The sequence below is a fragment of the Engraulis encrasicolus genome, chromosome 17, assembly GCF_034702125.1.
Source record: "Engraulis encrasicolus isolate BLACKSEA-1 chromosome 17, IST_EnEncr_1.0, whole genome shotgun sequence".
In the NCBI taxonomy this organism is placed as follows: Eukaryota; Metazoa; Chordata; class Actinopteri; order Clupeiformes; family Engraulidae; genus Engraulis; species Engraulis encrasicolus.
Window position 1 is genome coordinate 20,538,833 of NC_085873.1, and position 20,780 is coordinate 20,559,612.

At 41.0% G+C, this 20,780-nt stretch overlaps 1 protein-coding gene and 1 long non-coding RNA gene across 2 annotated transcripts; both read left to right on the plus strand.

Annotated features, from left to right (window-relative positions):
• Positions 1 to 2,300: 2,300 nt before the first annotated feature.
• Positions 2,301 to 10,615, plus strand: LOC134467656 (uncharacterized). Its single transcript, XM_063221495.1, has 7 exons — positions 2,301 to 2,811; positions 3,732 to 4,112; positions 4,212 to 4,908; positions 6,715 to 6,926; positions 7,568 to 7,715; positions 7,912 to 8,021; positions 9,293 to 10,615. Exons 1-7 carry the CDS (start codon positions 2,674 to 2,676, stop codon positions 9,593 to 9,595), a joined length of 1,989 nt encoding a protein of 662 aa, XP_063077565.1. The 5' UTR covers positions 2,301 to 2,673; the 3' UTR covers positions 9,596 to 10,615.
• A 3,843-nt stretch (positions 10,616 to 14,458) lies between these two features.
• On the plus strand, positions 14,459 to 17,450 carry LOC134467309 (uncharacterized). Its single transcript, XR_010038511.1, has 3 exons — positions 14,459 to 14,695; positions 15,128 to 15,296; positions 15,743 to 17,450. It is a non-coding gene; the product is annotated as an uncharacterized LOC134467309 (long non-coding RNA).
• The last annotated feature ends 3,330 nt before the right edge of the window (positions 17,451 to 20,780 follow it).

The window sequence follows — 20,780 nt, forward strand, 5'->3', positions numbered from 1 at the left end:
TGTCTTGCAAATGTCCTGTTGATATCTGGCTGAAAGGATCAGTGAATTGGTTAAATATCCCAATAACATCTTGCTTCAGTTGATCCATGTCCCCTGTATGTCTATCCATCATGCTGCTCAGCTGGTGTTGAAGGTGCCCCAAAAGTGATGCTTGATAACACTGGACGCCGTTCACCACATCATTGATGGCTTTCTATTGACAGACAGAAATTAAATTACTCATGTATCATTTATAGAAAAGTTTATGTCATGCAAATTACTGCCAAAGAAGTATTCAATTAACAATTAAAGGTGCACTGTGAAAAAAATAGTAGTTTATTTACACACATCATCCTTCCTATTCACAAATGTTTCCTTTTTCATGAATGCTTACCATCAAATTTTAAGTGTTCATTTTGACTGGAAACATGACATTTTTCATACATGAAAAGGAGGATCTTCTCCATGGTCCGCAATTTTGAATTTCCAGAAATAGCCATTTTTAGCAGCAGAATGTGCTATACTTATGTCATATTAGTAAATACTAGTTTATTATTAGGTAAATATTCATGAAAAGATGAAATTTGGCAATAGGCAGCTCAGTTTCCATGAACAGCATAGTTGCAATATCTTCTCTGGCCACCATCTTAGACAGTGCATCTTTAAAAATAGTATCTCACACCCACTTTTTTAGGTAATTAATCACACATGAGAGTTGTTGCAAATAACCACAAATCAGCAACAGCTAAAGTAGACACATACTGGTTTGGACCACTTCAGACATTTTTTTCAATATGCTGTTGTATTGCTCACGCTACCCTTGACTTGTCAGTAACCACTGATGCCGCAGCCCTTTCCAAGGCTTAGCCCTTTCCAAGATATGAGCTATTCTAATGGGGGCAGGTGTTTGTTTACATTTTTAAAAAAATCTTAACATAGGCCTACTCCAAAACTTTTCCCAAAAGGTATTGCTGTTTGCTAGTTGCTGTCTGCTGATGTTGCATAACCTTTTGAACGTTGTTTTTGGGGGGAATAAATGAAGATTAAAAAAAGGGTTAACAAATACCGGCCCCCATTACAATGACCAGGATCTCAGAAAAGGTTGAAAGAGAGAGAGAAAGAAAGAAAGAGAAAAAAAAAATCTCAGGTAGGCCTACTGACAAGTCCAGGGTAGTGTGAGCATTGTTGTAATTGGCTGAAGGTATCATTAACAACGAAAACAAACAGAAAGGCATATGGGTCGATGGGTTTCTCTTGCCTGCACTAGAAATCCAACAGCCTGCTTGGAAAGATTTTCTGCGCTGCAATCTTCTTGGAATACACCCTGCAACGGCATTAGTAATGGGTAAGTATTAATACTGAAATACTTGCACCGATAATTCTAGATCACATTGCGGTAAATTGTGCATGCGCGAAAGGAGCATTGCCTCACCACAATCATTTCAAAGGGGAAACATGTCGATTGAATAAATGCATCCGGTCTTTTCAATAGCAACATGCATTGATTGTGCATGATGGTGCAGCTAGCACATCTCAGTCACTAGCCAGCTAACCACCAACACAGACATGTCAGACAATGTATTTAGCTTAGCTAGGTCTCACCTGTGTAAAAATATGGACTCGGTGACTTTAAAGTCTACAACTTTCAAACAACCAGACACTGTTCGCAAAAAGAATAACTTACACGTTCGTCAGTGCTTGATCCTTCCATTTCTGTGAGAGTAGAGTGCTCGGTTGGTGGACAAGTTTGGCTTGTTGCATGGGCATCTTGCAATGGGATCCTGTGGTCCGTGGTGTCGTCGGTGCCATGATGGCTATGGTCGGTACCTCGAATAAGGTGGCTTGCATGGTTGCGTTTAATGTGATAGTAATAGGAATTGTACACCCTATAGTCCTTTATACAGCCATCAATTCCACACAGCACGTGAAAATCAGGGCTGCGACTATGCATAATGTTAATGTGGCTCAACAAATTAGAAAGAGATAATGCCACAAACACAAAGCAAACACTGCACCGCCAGACCATTTTGAAAAGTATCTGCACTCCTCCTACAACACTGCTGAACTTGATCGTCCAAGTGTAGAGTGGAGCGCGCGAAGTGGTGGCAGTGCACCTGCCTTTCATGATGGACGATACTAATCCTACTGATGGGTGTATCATTCTTACATTTCCTTTCCCGATCGAAATTTACTGAATATTCATTACTTGACATATTATCTAAGAAATACAAGTCATAAAAGTACTAGAACTTTGTAGATCTTACGCATGTATTTAGATAGCACTTTTACAACATGCAAACATTTTGCAAAACCCACCCCTCCCCTTTGAATTGGTATCGACCAGCTGCAGCAGATCTGTTGGTTCATATCTCTTCCTTTCTCGTTTCGCGTGCTGGAATCAAAGAAGGTGGAGAAGCTAATATCAAAGACTTGCTAATATGGAGAAGCTCGACGAAGTGACGGCGTCCGTTTTACGGGGTAAATTAAACTATTTAAGTAAAAATATTAGCTATGTGATGCTCAAAGTAGTATATAAATTCATATCCAGTATTTTAGGGGTGTTCGTCGGCTATTGTACGAGTAAATTAATACTTCGGTTTGTCAAATAAAGTCAAGCTAATGAGCCCGCGTGACATGTCGGAGGAGATGTAATGTTGGTTCTTTCTATCGTTAATGTCACTTTAATATTGATGCATGATAATGAGTTTTTATGTCTTCACAGATGCAAACGTACAGGTCCAGGATTTAACCCGCGATGACCTCCGTGATCTGTTCCCAGGACCGGAGAATTTTCATAAAAGGAAAGCTATTTGGCTTGCACTCCACTCTGAGGTAAGTTAGCATTGTGACCGCAGCCCACAGGGCACATGGCTAGTTCTACCTCACCTCGCACTTCTAGTATTTAGCAACTGCTATTACCACATGGCCACCGAACTTTTTGGTCACGGCATCGAAATTGACGTTCAACTAATGCAAGTGCAACCCACCTAGCATTGACACGTTCGTATTCACCACACTGCCACAAACTGCATTGCCTGTTTAATAAATCGTGGATTTGAAAATGGGTCAAAGACATTAAAACGTCCCACATTGTCATTCAGTGTAAAACACTGCACACTGTAAAAAACATGATTATTTTTTTCTGTGAATGCATGAAAGCCTCAGCTGGCATGCATTCACTTGGAAAAAAAAATCATGTTTTTTACAGTTACTGTAAGAAAAAGTATCCTGAATGACACACTGAATGACAATGTGGGACGTTTTAACGTCTTTGACCCGAATACACTTGAGTGGTATCGGATAGTGGTGGTATGAGACCTGCGCCTGTGTGCGTTCGTTTACTGAAAACAATGGCATAACATGTTGTCAGATAAGTCATCCAAGTGCACTACATTCCTCATAAAGAAGTATAACCTAGATCAGGGTTCTATGCTGCTTCTTTATAAGGAATTTTCTTCTTATTAATGAGGAATTGCTTAATGCTGACAAAACAGAGCTCCTAACTGTAAGACCACCTAAATGTAACTACCTTCCTGAGCACCTGCCTCTCACCTTTGACAACTGCACCATTATTGAGAACAAAGTTGTTCAAAACCTTGGCATCCTCTTTGATGTGAATTTAACTTTTCAGCCCTGTATCAAGACTGTAACAAGATCAGCCTTTTATCATCTATCCAACATTGCAAAAATCAGACCTATGTTGTCTCTGCATGTTTTTTTTTAATTGATTTTGTGTGTGTTTGTGTTTACAGGATGTGGACCAGCATCTGGGTGTTCCTGCCCCGTCCACTCCCGTTGCAAGGAGCCAAAGAAAGGAAAAGACCCCTGAAAAAACATTCACAATCTTTTCGCCAGAATATGTACTCTATACTGATAATGAGTTAGAGAACGTAAGAAACCAGTTTTTCGATTTGCAAAGGGTCGGCAAAGAGCAGACATGTTCCATGTCTAAAGAGCTGCGCTGCAGACTAATTAGGAACACCATTACAAGCATGATCACCATACTGCGGGCAAAGGGTGACGATTCGTGTTCCCACTATCCCGACAAAAATGCCATTACTGTAATGGCGAAAAGAATAATTGGGTATTACCCGATGCTGCGGGACAAGGAAATGAACCAGAAAAACCAATGGGTTGGTATTTTTACAACCATTCTAGTGTGGTTTTTTTTCTCTCTTCTCCCCCCCCCCCCAGTTCAGGAATTTTAATGGTCTTTTTTTGTGTCGTTTCAGGTCACTGTGTATGCCCAGTTATCGAAACGTCTCAGGAACATCAGAACCCCCGTAAAGAAGGGGAGACGGGGAAAACGACTGTTCAGGTCCGATGAGGACGACGACTTTGGCAGCAGTGACTCCACAGTCATACTGGACAGCACCTCCAGCCCTTCCAGCCCTGCGTCGCCCAGCCATCACAGCCCTGCGCCGCCCAGCCGTCACAGCCCTGCGCCGCCCAGCCGTCAAAGCCCTGCGCCGCCCAGCCGCCAAAGCCCGGCGCCGCCCAGCCGCCACAGCCCGGCGCCGCCCAGCCATCACAGCCCTGCGCCGCCCAGCCGTCAAAGCCCGGCGCCGCCCAGCCGCCAAAGCCCGGCGCCGCCCAGCCGCCAAAGCCCGGCGCCGCCCAGCCGCCAAAGCCCGGCGCCGCCCAGCCGCCAAAGCCCGGCGCCGCCCAGCCGTCACAGCCCTGCGCCGCCCAGCCGTCAAAGCCCGGCGCCGCCCAGCCGTCAAAGCCCTGCGCCGCCCAGCCGTCAAAGCCCTCCGCCGCCCAGCCGTCAAAGCCCGGCGCCGCCCAGCCGTCAAAGCCCTGCGCCTTCCAGTCCTCGCGCACCCTGCCGTCGCAGCCCTCCGTCACCCAGCCCTCCGGCAAGACGTCGCAAGACATCCCAGGGGGGGAAAGGGATCGGCACCAATGTGGCACAAACTGCTGAAAAAGGTAAGGTGTAGTTCCAATCTGGAATGTTTTCGCTTATTTACCTTCGGTCTGTGGTCTCCAAGTATTTTCCTCCCAAGGGCCAAATTATGTATCACAAGTGGCTGTGGGCCAAATCAACAACCTAACCCAATAAGGAGTGAAAGTGGAAAACGGCGATCCTAGCCGTTACGTTCCTAACCCCAGGGCGATCCTATTGAAATCCCCATAGACAAATTAAAAAAAAAAAATCCCACAAAGATATGACGTCGAACTTATACACCAGACACATGTTTCAGCCTTCACAATATGATGAACTACTAACTGTGAAAGTCTTGTGTAAAATTTTGCCCTATTAAAGGATAACTTCAGCCAATTTCAAGATGCACTTATAATGCTCACACTACTCTGGACTTGTCAGTACCTGAGAATTTGTTTTATTTTTCTTCAGCCTTTTCCGAGATCCTGGTCATTGTAATTGGGGCAGGTTGTTTGTTTACATAAAAAAAAAAAAAAAAAAAAATTCCAAAAACATCCAAAAGGTTATGCAACACCATCAGACACCTAGCAAACAGCAATACCTTTTGAGAATATATTTGCAGTAGGCCTATGTTAAAAAAAATTCTATGTAAACAAAATCTACCCCCATTAGAATAGCTCAGATCTCGGAAAGGTCTGAGCTGAAAAATGTCGCATCACGAGGTACTGACAAGTCAAGGGTAGCGTGAGCAACAGCATATTGAAATAGACTGAAGTGGCCCTTTAAGAAAAATGGAAATTGTCAATCTTGTCCGAAAGGGACTACAGCTTGAGGTCGCTCTGGTTACGTCAGTAAATATTTTACACTATGCTTGCTGTGTCTCGCGCCAGATTGACTGGCAGCACCGAAACGCAAACGGATCTAAGTTATTCACGTTTCTTAACATTCTTATAATCATGTGAGTTCCATATTGCCGTCTTATTACACATTTCTATACTCGTTTAGTTTGGTTTTAGCTTCTAGTAGATATGATGGCTTCTGTGGTGACTGATATTCTCTCTGGCTACTGTTTGGCTATGCTAATTATATTACGTAAACACGTCACACACGTGACTCAGTGTAATTCTGTATTACCCGGTAGCTTTTTTAATAATATTAAAATCAGTCAGATCAGTGAAAAACCGAACATTTTACCACCTGAATCTGTAAAACGGACCAACATGCATATCATGACCGCCACTACTCTTACTTCGTCGTCAGAGCCGAGATGTAATTTTTTAAAGAAAGCATCCTTTTCATTTGATATCGAGGTCAGGAACGTATCCAGTAGGGGGCAATGAGATTACTTTCCCTCCTTATGAGAAACAAGTTAAATGTCTGGACAGAGAACAGATTTTTGCTTGTCCGTTTTCCTATCTTGTCAATGTCTGTTATGAAACTTGGCATAAGATCTAAGTCTAAGTAAGATCTAAGTCATCTAATGTGAATGCTTTGGAGACCCACTGAAGATTTAGTGATCGAAGATCTCACAAATTTGTTCTGACCTCATGGCAGGCCATATGCTTGCCATGCCGGGGCCAGATTTTCCCCATGGGCCTTTGTTTGGAATTTCAAGGCACTAGATGGAAAGTGACACCCAATGCAATTTGTAAATTCTATTACACTTTGAGAATGAATTTCAAATAATGCCTACTTTACAATTATCCAAATTTTGTGTTTTTTGTTTTGTTTTTTATTCTAGGACACCCCATGTTAGCTGATGGTTGTGATGACTGAGTGATGTGTGTCCTGCCTTTATCTGTTACTCCCTCCTTCATAATTAATAAAGTAATTATATTCTCTATGTTAAGTCGACAGAGATAGCCCTGCTGCTCAAGCAAGGCACTACCAGGCCCTGCAGAGTCTCTGGAAGAAGGGCAACCTCCCAAACAAGGAGGTGGTGGCACAGTTGCTTGATCTGGAGTTTGAGGCCAGGAGGGCCTTCATTGACTCTGATGTCCTAAAAGAAGATAGACATGACCAGATCCTGAAAGCGTACCCCTGCTTCAGGGAAATTGACCATGTGAGTAATTGCGTATTTGCAAACATTGTCCAAGTCTAACCTGACTCAAGCCTTCTGGTGTGTTTTGCTTTCGCCACACACCCACACCTTTTCGAATGATACTCCGCACCTTTTCGAATGATGCTCATAAAAATCCTTGATAATGATTGCGTTGACAACCTGTCCTAATCTTAACTGACGTGCCACTTCAGCCACTCACTTCGAATTCAACTTGTGATGCAGATGAAAACAGAATACGATCCATAATTCAGCCAATCTATGAAATCCCACCCTGCAATACTGGATACGATCATTTAAAAAAAAGACTCATTAGCTTTAGATGGTTGTGTAGGTAAACCGGAACACCTCCTCGCATGTAGTTTGATGAAATGCAGCCAGATGGCATATTAAGTCAGGTTAAACATTCTCTGAATTCTTAACCTTTTATTGTTAAACTCAAAATGAATGACCACCGTAACCATCATAACACAGAAGAGGGCAACTATGGCTGAATCGGTAGGCATGGTTGAATCTAAAGCACTTCACAGTCCCTGGAGGAATGTGATGCTTTGCTCCTTTTTGATTTTGTGTGCCTCGGCAGGTAGTGTAATGTTTTTTGTAAATATAGTGCGTGTGTTTGTGTTCAATGTGTTGATTGTTAGGTGATGGATGAGCTCAGGCGTATCCTGGACAGAGACAATCTGAACTTCTTGACTGAGGTGAAGGGAAGGTGGCAGATGTTTTGCAATAAGGCCCAGTTTTATGCCATGGCGAAAAAATCCATCAAGTCGCCTGTGGGAGCAAGCAAAGGCAAGCCATATCTCTACTAGTATAGTAGAGATAAACTGAAATAAATTGTCATATATATTAAAATAAAAGTGTAAATTAAGAGACCACACACAGAAATGTATTTTTTATCTAAAGAAAGACACCAGTATTCATTATAAGATGACTTAAATGTAGAGATCATTTATTTGTGTATTTTTTTGTTTGTTTACTTCAACAGTTCAACAAGCAATTGATTTGCTGAGGGCTTTGCCCGACATCTTTCCCTCCTCCTCTCTGCCTCCCAAGAAGCTGCCTTCCGCCAGTGAGGCATTCCTCCACATCCTTGAGGTGAGATGTAAAGGCCTGTAACAACATACTGTGTACCTACCACAGATGTTATCTGTTATGAAACCAGCCACAGTCACAAAGTTAATGCGGCCAATTAAAGGCAATGCATACAAATTCTAATGGAATTGCTTGTAACTTGCATTGTCGGCAGTGCCTCGACCACAATAGACGCCAATTTGAAGGTATAGGTAGTGACGAAACTAAATTGTAAGTAGGTGTTTATTTAATTTTGTGTAAAAGAATTTAGACAACTTTTTTTCAACAAGTTTTGTCACCACCTACCTTCAATCTACTCTGGTCCAGGCACATTACAAGCAATTATTTTGGAACTTGCATGCATTTGCTTTCAATGGCTGCATTAACTTTGTGACTGTGGCTGGTCTCATGACAAAGACAACAATTTGAGAATAGGTGATGGCACAACATTAAATTGATGTCTGTAAGTGCTCTTTCACTTTGCGTTATACCGTCCCCCGAAAATCAACACGTAAAAAATTAGAGGTCATATTGTAACACTGATTCAAAGTTATGTCAGTGTGTGAATGTTAGCGTTCAATGAAGTCAAGTGCTTGGTGTTACGTACTGGACCCAAAAAAAAGCTTCATGATCTGTGTATATTAATCTCATACTTACCTGAACATTTAGCCTGATTATCATCAACGTTCAAATCTCTTCGAGACTTGGTCTGACCAAGAGCATAACAATTAACACTTCCCAAACGGCATGACTGACCAGTCTCCCTTGGTTTGCTCATGGTTGTTTGCTTCCAGAGAAAGTGGGTGGAGTTCCCGTATTTTCGGGAACTCAGAAAAGTACTTGCATTGCTCTTGACCTGACTAGTTGCAACACTGAAGGTGTTGCGTCACTAGGAGGGCACAGCCTGGCGACTGAACATTACTTTTTTAGTCATGACTGGTGTTTTTTGTGCAACTTGAACTTTATTCATGCCTTGTGCTTTCAAGTTTCATACTTGACTGTTAATTTTGGCAGCACCAATGACTAATTGACAGCTGTGATGTTTTGTGCCTTGTGATTGAGTGACTGCACCCTGACAAAGACTGTGTAGGTCGAAACACGTCGGGCAGTCTATTTGCCTTTGAGAAAAACTAAAAAATAGGAAACTGGAGTGCCACAGTCTCCTGTGCTTTATTTTTTTATGTCTAATTTACCCCCTTACTGTTAGAGCACCCGTGTAAAAAGAGTCTGGATCCATGCAGCGCTTCCGTGTCCTTTTTCCTTTTGACTGATTCAAAATTGTTTCTATTCTGCAGGACAACGAGGATCCAAACTCATACCTGCAGAAACGGACCCTCTCCTGTCCAGTCCTCATCACTGGCCCCTCCAACTGCATGCTGGCTGTGGGGAACACACCCATCACATCATTCGAAAAAGACTTGCTTTTGGAGGGCATGCTTTATGTCCTTGCCCTTTATTACGCCTTCCACCTCACATATCCGAAATTCACCGCGACTCTTTTCTCAGTTATCCAAAGTGAGGTTCTTCTAGACGGCGTTCATAGCCTTGACCAGACTACTGCCTTCAAAAAGGCCCTAAATGAATGGAGGTCATTTTAGCCAGTCTTTTTTTTCGAATGCTGCTGTGTTTCCCCAGCCCATGCCAGGTTGTTGTTTTTGTTTTGTTTTTTTGTTCACTGGTGTTCTCTTACACTGGTTTTGAAGGAATCACTGTCCTGAGAATCATCATGATGATGAATGTTGTTTAGTAGTTATCAGTCTTACTAATGCGCTTCCTGTTTGGAAGTTGCATAATGTTTTCACCCACTTTGGTACACTCCATATCATTGTTTCTTATTACTTGTTAGCGAGTGCCTGGCGAGCTCCCAGTAGCAAGCACCACACTATTGGCTCTTTTCCACTGCCAGTTTTCCGGTAGGCTTACAGCTCGATACAGTGCGACTCGGGCACCACTTTTTGCTTTTCAAGTAGGCACGACACAGCTCAATCGTAAAGCAAAAAGTGGCAGCCAAGTCGAGTTGTGTCAAGCTGTAGGCCTACCAGAAAACCTGCAGTGGAAAACACAATCACTGATTCATTCTCAAAAATGTGGCAAAAACAGGTTCCAAGTTCAAATTCAAAATGGTGTATTATGATAGACAAAGGTTTTGGCTGTGCAGCCTGTGTGGTCAAGCTCCCCATGTTTACATTTTTCATGAAAAGGCTCTTACTTTCATAAAGGCTTGTACTTTTTTTTGTGTGTCAGACAAAATTAGAAGTGAAAAGATGTGAACTGTGGAAGTAATTCCTCACTTTAATATTCAACACAATTTTAGATAGGCCTACACATTGTAAGCATGGTCTTAAAATTTGTCACAAGCAGGTTTTTTTTTTCTTTTGTGAACTCTATCAGATGTCACCACCTCCAAATGCGCCTCAGTGGAGGCTAGAGTATAATTTTGGATCACCATTAATACCAACATGTCTGTTGTGGGCCTTGTGTTATAGCCACAATAAAAAAAAGCTTAATTTGAACTCCTTGACTGTTTTCAATCGATTGATCCCTGATATACATCTTGTTAACATTGTCTGCCAGTCCCATCTAAAAAAAAAATGCTTTGGTGTTTAAAATGCTTTGATGGCCAGTTTAACAAAGTTCAATAAATGTTCACTGCTTTTGTTTTCAGTGAGGTCAGGAAATGGGTACCATAGTTTACTTGGCTCTTGCTCTCTCGCTGTCGTTCTCTGGTGTGCTGCCCTTTGGTGCTGTTGTGTTATACACAACATTCCACAATATTGGCTTAATTTTCAGGCAACTGCTAAATGACTACAGATGTTAAATGAATGAGGAAAAACTAACGAGTATTAAACTAGTTGTAGGCCACAAAAGGGGGATAGTTTAAGATGGCAATGCTTAATTTTAGAATTTTGGCAATCCTATTATTAGTACATGTATCTTAAAATCAGTTTATACAGCTAAGCTTCTTGTCCCAAATTTAAGCACACTGCTCTTAAAATGAGGCAAATACAATGACTTGAATGGCTAAATGTCAGAAGTATGATCTTGTCTTAAGAACCATTTTGGTTATTTTGAGCCAATTAAAACTGTCAAAATAAGTTTCCAAGTCTTATTTTGGAATTATTTAATCTTGAAACAAGATTATATTAGATTCGATTATTGATCTTATTTTAAGAATTCTTACCAAGACAAAAGTGACTTGTTCCATTGGCAGATTTTTTTACCTTGATTCAAGCAAATAGGGCTTGTTTTAATCTTTATGTCTTATTTTTGAAGGGCCATTTTTTGCAGTGTAGACTACCTGGAATGCATGCAATAGCATCTGTAAAGAGTATGTAAAATATGTCTTAACATTTTCAACATGTTATATAACATGTTAATCAATTACATAAATGTTCTTAACCATATAAACACACATATAAACATACTTTGAAAATATTTATTTTAAACATTTGAACGTTTAGGCTAACACCTATACTATTAGCATTATTAACATTCTAGAAGCTATTTGATACTTTTTTTAATCCTCTATTTTTGATGCATTAACGGGACACAAATTGTTAGGAAAGATTGTTTATTTCCATGTACAGCAACTTGGTAAAATGCTCTGTGAAAAATCACATATTTTGGCAGCGATTTTGTTTTTCAGTAAGGGGTTAAGAGGCGAAGACCAGTTGGGCGAAGGCAAACTTGGTGGGGATGTGGGCTCTGTTGGCAGGAAAGAAGTTGTAGGATTGTGACTTCAGGGAGTGATGACACAGGAAGCGGGTTTCTGCCTACAATCTGCGATGCACGTCCAGCTGATTTATCAGCGGTCACCACACCGAGCGCGGATCCGCTGCCGAATCGAATGCGATCAATAGACTCAGTGACTTGTGTCATTGCAACATTGTAACGGTCGATTTGTCACTTGTGAGACTACGTTTAACATTGTGCGTGAAACATAAACAAACTACACTATGGATAGCACTGATTCTTGAGAAAGCGGCTAAAACATGTCTCAGCAATAAACTGCCAATTCTGTTGAAAATAAACTACATTTTCATGAACAAAATGAATCCAGGTAAAGACCCAGGGGTCTGTTACACAAATGTACAGTCGTTTGAAATATTTAAATGTAATTGTATTACTTTTCATGGCTATAAACCTGCCCACACCCTGTAAAAACAGCTGTCCCAAGGACAGACATCATCATTTCAATTGACTTAAAATGTAAAAATCACTGATATTATTGAATAATATCACCATGATGTGAAAGTCCATATTGAAGTGGTTCTGCAGATATGCACATAGTGCGTGTAAAGCAATATTTACTACTATTTTCTGATTGCTCAAAGTGTGTCCAGCATATTAGTCACCACTGTCAGCTTTTTTTTAAAAGACAATAAAATCAGGTATGCACAAGGTCATTGTCATTACTTAGGACCCCTTTTCAAACCTTTAGCTCTACTGAATACTTCACCATCACTGAAGCTCCTGTAAGTTTACTAATTTCTCCTCAATTTGTTAATTTGTTTGGACACTGGTACTGTCCCAACCATAAACTGTCAACACCGTCAGGGGTTTTAATAGTATTATGTTACATTAATGTTAATTATATATACTTTTTCAGAAGCGGCATGAAGCCCCTAAGAAACAGAGCGAAAACGAAGTGGCTAATGTGAGCAAAAAATTGATAATATGTAAAAGAGCGTTTTTTTGTCTCACACCGTCAGATGTCACCAGCGTCAGATTTTGTACCGCTCATCATCTTGTTCCATATTTTACTAAATTGTGCTGGTTAATGAAACATTACCAGACATGTTAGTAATAATTGTGACCCAAACTTATACTCCAGCCTCCACTGAAGTGCATTTGGAGGGTTTTTTGTCACAAAACCTGACGGTGGTGACATCTGATGTAGTTCACTAAAAAGCATGTGTTTTACATGTTTTTGACAAGTTTTAAGAATATGCTTCCAATAAGTATCTACAATTATGTTGAATTGTAAAAGTAATTCACTTAAATACAGTAAACATATTTTTTGTACTTCTAATTTTGTCTGACGCTGGTGACAAAACCAAAAATGTAAAACATGGGAAGCTTGGCCAATACATTCACTGCACAGCCAAGACCTTCATCTATGATAATTCACCTCTATTCTTTTGGATTTGAACAACTTAAAACCTGTTTATGCCACATTTTCAATAATCTAGGCCTACTCCCTAGAAAAACACATGCACAAACATACTGTGCACACACAATGTTTATGCTAGATGTCCTTCACTTGAGAGGGCTATTTATTTAGCTAAATGTAGGTAATAATTAGGTCACTTTCACCACCTTCAGATTACTGTCACCACCGTCAGTTCTTAAGTCACCACCGTAAGAAGGAGTTTTGGACATTTTAAATGAATGTCCTTACAAAATTTTCCTTTGGAGTTGTTGAATTATCAAAGTAATAGCAAATTTAAGCCTACATGAATATTTGTGAAATAAAAAATTGTTTGCTTTATTTAGGCGTTAAGTAAGCATTGTATGATGGTACATATTTCAAAATTAGACCACATGGAACAGTATTAAAATAGAATGAAAGTGAATTTTCAACATTTAAAGGCGTATGTGTGAACCAAAAAACACACACAATCACTTAAAAACTCCAGATACATATGCAACCAAATCAATACACTTTTTATTGCTTTTAATTGTGTCTGACGGTGTTGACAAAAAACAAGGTATGATCGGAGAAAAACCTGATTTCTGAAAAAAATTCAAAATGGGGAGATTGGCCTTGTGCATTTCTGAACAAAATTCAAAATGGGGAGATTGGCCTTGTGCATTTCTGAAAAGCCAAGACCTTTGTCTACGAGGATATACCATATTATTTTGTAATTCACTTCATTTTTTTCTTTCAAGATTACAACCTGTTTTAGCCACTTTCTCAAGAATCAGTGATAGAAGACGAGTTCTGGCTCTAGCTCTCTTAGAGGTCGATCCCGAATCGCATAGGCAACGTAAGAGATCAGTTTGGGTACACGATATCCTGAAGGAGAGGCAGCATCTCGGGGAATACCTCCATTAAGTGCAGGGGCTTCGGTTGGACGACAACCGTTTTCAAGCATACTTTAGAATGACAATAGCTGGTTTTGATCACCTTTTAACTATCGTGGGACCATCGACCACCAAACAGGACACGAATTATAGGAACGCAATTGGTTTAAAGGGACACTGTGAGATTTTAAGTTGTTTATTTCCAGAATTCATGCTGCCCATTCACTAATGTTACCTTTTTCATGAATACTTACCACCACCATCAAATTCTAAGTATTCATTATGACTGTAAAAAAAATGCACTTTTCATACATGAAAAGGGCGATCTTCTCCATGGGCCGCCATTTGGAATTTCCAAAAATAGCTGCAAAAATGGCTGTACTTGAACCACACTAAACAATATTTGCTTATTACTTAGTTAAAGGTAGGGTTGGAGATCTTTGAAAAACGGTTCCTGTGAGCTATATTTTTGAAAATACACAGCCCGCCTCTCCCTTCAGCCCTCCCCTCAAAGCCACGCCTTCAAAACACATGAACGCGCATGCAGTCTGTCAAGTGTTCGGATTATCCCGGGAACCCACGAGAGCTCACGAGGCGGGGGGGCGGGCTAGAAGCCACGACAAAGCGACTAGCCAAGCTAACTTCCAGCCATGGCACTGTCTCCGGCTACGGTAAGAATGTTCAACATCACAATAAACGCACAGGCCGTCATGGTTGCAATTTCAAGAAATATTGATGACAGTAGATGTATACTAGATTAGTTATTGAACTTGACTTGATACATGTTACTTAGATATCTCATTCTAACTTCCTAACACTGATGACAGATGCTATACTGTCATCCCTAGACAGTAGTTCTAGCCAGTAGCTACAGTACTGACACATGGATTTATTTTGACAGATGTGTACCGCAGTATACATTGTTGTACTATTGTATTTATATATACCCGACACCACAATCCGTAGTGTTTTAGGCTATGACTTCAGATTTCACTTGGGTTGTCGCACGCGCAGACACAGGGACAGAGGGAGTAAAGAAAAACAACCGAACTGATCAACGCTAATGAAATTGTTTTGGCTGACGATATTTTCATATGCTTTAGACCTTCCACGACCACGAGAGCTCCAGCTCTGACTTTCCTGGCCCATCACAATCATAACGACCTAACAGCCCAGTAGGACCGATGGCCAGAGATGGAGGAGGAGGAAGATAGACGCAGCAGAGGTCGGTTTGATTAGGGAGACTCCAACAGAATTGACGCCCTGCTAACTGTAAGGATGTACATTCATCCCTCAATAACATTGTCCTGCTGTATTCCTCCAGATGTGTAAGTATTGTAATGGATGTTATCACAACGGATGTACTCTATATCGCAACACGAGTAGGCTACACGAGTACACCTGTTGTGATAACCATTACAATATTTCTTCTCCTATGAGTAGTAGTGTGATATTACATGGTTGTAGGTACACAACACCAGTGGTAGTTCAAGTACATCCATAAAAGCCCATCTACTTCATACATCTGTGTAACCCCTGGCACAACACCAGTTTGTAAGAAATTGACTGAAAACGTTGTATGCATATAATTGGCACATCTTTATTTATATACACAATAATGATTGCTTATGTCCATATTGGTCTTATTGTCAAGAGTTATTTAGTCCCCATCATCAAATAGAAAATGCACTACATAAAATGTATTTATTGCTTTGCAGGCCTTGATTCAATCATTGAATTTGAAGCAATCCCATCGGTTACTGCAGCGTGCCCTGACCCGTGACCCCAGTTTGATGTTCGACCTGGCACATGACATCTGGTCCTCAGTCACAGCCCAGTAGCACAACCAACCTGGCGCCTCTGCGCAATCTGTAAGGAGATGCCCATGAACATTGAAAGGAAATGCTGTGGTGTTCTCAGTTTTGATAAGACTTTGGGCTGATGTAGGACCAGGTGAGAGAAACGGTCTCTTCAGGCATGCAGCCTGCAGACAGTATGGGGCACTTGAACAGGGCTGACCTTGTAATACACAGTACAATACCCAGGATTAGCCAGGGTTACCCTGCTCCAATAGAGCAATATAAAAGGTTTATACAGAGTACGGTATAAAACACACAAACCGGCAGTGTGCAGACTTTTATTATTTTTCATTATCTGTAGGAGCATTCATCTGTACATCTCACCTTTTTGGTTTGGAACCACGTTTGTCTTGTTACCATTGTTTTTTTCATACATAGAAAATAAATGCAACCTGTCAAATGTTCTTCTGATTGTGGTCTTGTGGAATATATAAATTATGTAACCATGCATTTTCAGTCAGAGAATGAATTAAAAAAAAAGCCACACAGTCAAATTGTGTCCACCAATATTTACTGTCATTGAAATGTATGGACAATTTAAACAATGTATTACACATGACACTAGATACATTACTTTATACTATATTTACAGTTGTCATTACCACACAAAAACTCTGGGAAGGTGGGTAAGTGCAGCAACTGTGAAGGGCCTGGTTTGAGGTTGGAGGCATACATACATAAGTATGTGGTTGTGGAAGGACCCTGTCGGCTGTTGACCTGAGGGAAAAAAGAGCACAAATTGCATATTAGCACAGAGCCCATGCTTAGACCATAGACAGATAAATCATCTGGCACAATCTGCATGCAACCAACAGAACCTAGAAAGAGAAAGATTAGCAGCAATACACAAAGGGGACAAGTATACAAAAACATGCAAAGTGTTCTGATAAGGTGCATGGAGGTAGTCTGTGTTGATTCCAGCAACCTCAAAGACTGAAAAGTGTCCCAGTGTGTTGAATTGAAAACTTGGCGCGTGCGCGCGCACACATAGGAATATCATAATTTAGTGCAGTGTTTCTCAACAGGGGTGCCGGGGCACCCTGGGGTGCCGTAGGGCCCCCTCAGGGGTGCCGCGGAAACGTGGCTGATAAATAAATTATATAACATAAAACATATTTGTCAAAATTGATAAGTTAATGTTAGTCAGTGGAATCTTTGATCTGCCATTTACGCACAATAAAGTAAATATTGGTCACCCCAGCTGCAACTTTGAACGTAGGTCGTGCTACTAGGTTGTGTGTCTCCTAATGTGTTACATTCTAAGCTTGTGTGGTATCGGATGTGATGCTATATGGCTACTTGGTTTGGGGTGCCTTGAAATTTTCCATGAATTGAAAGGGTGCCTCGCCTAAAAAAAGGTTGAGAAACACTGATTTAGTGTATCAATTACAACTACAGGATCTGTTCGCTTTTGTCAGATAGAACCATTGTTTTTCAAAGGCAGATCATTCCAAAAAGGATAGTAGTATCTGCAACTGGACGAAATTACACCCACAAACATGAATAAAATAAACTACCAGTGTGCGGTGATTCATTCTTCATTTACTTGGCAGCCTTGATATGTTGTGAAACAGGAGCAAGGATATGGAAAACACCACACCTTGGAATGGACAAAGCAGAACATTTCAATATAACCAGGGTAAAACAAATAATGTACCGGCATCTCCATGTGATCATTCAGTGTAGCCATCACAATAAAGATCTGCCGTGTAGCCGTCATGGTCATTAGGTGGTATTTATCAAATGCAAAACTACCGTCTTCTCAAAAACGACATCAGCGAGTTAACAACATTACACCCACAATCATGTAAACATTTGAAAACCCAAGGCAATCTATTTTGCAATGCTGGAGCGGCGAACAGGTTGTGCTTGTGCTTGCTACTATTACCAGAGTCATACAACAGAGACGTACCAAAGCAAAACATGCAAACGATATATTTGTAAACCACTAGAAAGACATGGGCTTTGCTGGTCAAAGTAATGTGTGCGTAAACATGGTAGGTTACTTACTACGGGGTGGATCCGTATTTAGCAACTGAACGCGGATGGAGAAGGGGTGCTTCCGTCCTCCTCCCAGCTGGTTTGTCTGGCTCGTTCGCACAACTAGCAGCAAAACACACAAGAGTAACCGTCTGAGTTACACATAGCAATTCTGAAAACGTGTTCATGTGCACAGAATAAATGCCACAGGGGGGGGAAACACAAAAAAATAAAGCGATTGAGGTAGCAGCTATGTTAAGCAAGGTAGCAGCTAGATATGTTGGAGCTTGAGCTAATCCTCTGACCCCTCTCAATGGATACTTGCTTAAAAAAAGACACCACTGTGTCCTAAACCAATTCACAAAATATTATACAGACAAATATATTATCTCACCTCTCGATTAGAAATATGGTCACCAAAGCGTATTTGAAGCCGCTGCCGTAGCCGACATCTGTGTCCAAGAGTGTCAGGTCCCATTTCAAATTTTCAGCCCGTGTTGGAGTCTGGTCTTGCGAGTCCGATGATAATCCAAGGGAGTATGTTATCCTGACATGGTTACCGGTAGTCTAGTGTTCCAAAAGCCAAAGTTCTTCCTGTAGCTCTGCAAAAGCCACCAAAGTTTCCAAGTAGCTCAGCCTGCTGCTAACTCTCGTTACCTTGCTACTAGCCGAGTGATGATGAGCCTTGTCGCGTGTGCATGAATGATGGGGGCGGGGTCGGTCAAGTTCACGAGTCGGTGAACGCGCAGGGAGGAGGGGTGAGTGCTGGCGGTTGATGGACGTGTCAGAAACCAATAGAAGTGATGATGAGTATTACTTCTATTGGTTGCCGTTTTCTTCTGACTACGCCCTCTACACTGGACCAAAAGATTTCGTTTTTTTTCCAAACACTCTATTTCAATGGGTGCTATGGCGTCATGAGGAGTTTTTCAGATGATATGGTAAAATATGTGCCAGAAAAACATCTCCTATCCCACCTTTAACTTTCATGTAAACATCAAATTTGGCAATAGGCAGCCCCGTTTCAATGAACAGTATAGTTGCAGTACCTTTTTTGACCATTTCCTGCACAGTGTCCCTTTAACCCTTTAGCTCCCATAACGGCCGTGAACGTCCGGCTGGATCTGTACCATAACGGCCGCGGCCGGCCGGAATATTTTCATATGAAAATACAGCTGAACGGCCGTCATCATGCAGTTTTTCCAGCTTTCAAACACTTTAGTTCAATATTACAGACCCTCCTCGATATACTTTCAGTATAAAAACTATATGTTTATATTATTTTGTTTTTCAGTATTTTTTATTTTATTACGAGATGCGCCGCTTTATGCGACTTGGCAATCTGCCGTCACTTCAAATGACGGCCGTCCGAGATTGAATGGCTACAAACACAACCATTCTGTTTCTACAACCAATATACACTAAATATGAAAACTTCCAACCCTCTTCGATCTATTTTCATGGTCAACAGCACATGTTTATGACTATTTAGGCTATTTTTCGATCATGTTGTTTTATTAGGTGTTCAACTGTGATGGGTTCTGCCATGGTCCTAAATAGCAAACACAACTGTCCAGCCGATGTCTACACGCTACATATTAAAAATGTGAACTGTCTTCGGTGTGTTTTCAGAGTCAAACCATATGTTGGTATCCAACTATCTTAGTTTCCTGGAACAACGAACCGCGACAGCTCTGCGTAACAGGCGCATCGTGTGAAGGAAGCGCAGCAGAACAAGCCTACTCATTTTGCGTGTCAGCTTTGGCAAAGCAGTCAAGGACTGTTACTACTCCACGTTGTCCCTCATAAAAATATGCGTGAAGACGTTCAGTTGAATGCTAACTTCCAATAAAAGCCTCCTGGAAGGAACGCACATTCGCTCATCCAGTTATTATACAGAAGCGAGAGAGAGAGGCGCTGTCGTAATATACTGTTTGATATTTTGAGATGGATCCTCCGTTGGGGTGGTTCAATTGAAGAGTTTGGTGGCCATGGTTATCTTTTTCTACATCAGATGTCACCACAGTCAGGTTTTGTGACAAAAAACCCTCCAAATGCACCTCAGTGGAGGCTGGAGTATAAGTTTGGGTCACAATTATTACTAACATGTCTGGTAATGTTTCATTAACCAGCACAATTTAGTAAAATATGGAACAAGATGATAAGCGGAACAAAATCTGACGGTGGTGACATCTGACGGTGTGAGACAAAAAAACACTCTTTTACATATTGTGCATTTTTTGCTCACATTAGCCACTTCGTTTTTGCTCTGTTTCTTAAAGCGATCCTATGCAACTTTGACATAAACACATAGATATAAACAACTTTATAGCGGCCTCTAGTGGTTCTGCCGAAAATGTGCATTGAACTAAATTAGACAGACATTGGCTTCGAGATTATGTGCGAATTAAATTTCGTCGTCTTCTGTAATTAACCAGATTCCCTTCCTTGCATTCAGTTCTCTCCACTTCTAAGGGGCTTTATCATATGTGAGATTCCCCCCCTTGCTTATGAGTTGGCTGCTTCGTAATTCACTCCACACAACTGCAATCATGTTTGCACTTCCCTCAGATGGATATTATTTGATCCACTTGTTCTCGGCAGATATCCCCGTCTTTATTTCACATTTCCAGTAACTATATAGTACCTGTAGCCTACATTAGAAGAACGAGGAAACAAACGGCTATTTTGTTAATAACGATTTCGAAGTCGAGGTGACAAGACGCGGTTTTTATCTCCTGTGGTGTTGAAAGTGAAAGTGGACATCCATATGCCGACTAGAGATCACGTTTCGTCTCCTCTTGATCGGCAACAACATATATTTTTAGCCTCGCTCGACTGATTGTGTCCTTTGACATCAAATAAAATGTGCGACATCAGATTTCAACTCGTATACATTTGTGTATCTTTGTAAACT

What these genes read in the sequence shown, in the direction of transcription:
- LOC134467656 (XM_063221495.1), top strand. Translation starts at nt 2,674, where the DNA reads ATGATAATGAGTTTTTATGTCTTCACAGATGCAAACGTACAGGTCCAG. An exon ending in GGCACAAACTGCTGAAAAAG is followed by an intron (nt 4,909 to 6,714) that starts GTAAGGTGTAGT and finishes CTCTATGTTAAG; the next exon opens with TCGACAGAGATAGCCCTGCT. An exon ending in CATTCCTCCACATCCTTGAG is followed by an intron (nt 8,022 to 9,292) that starts GTGAGATGTAAA and finishes TCTATTCTGCAG; the next exon opens with GACAACGAGGATCCAAACTC.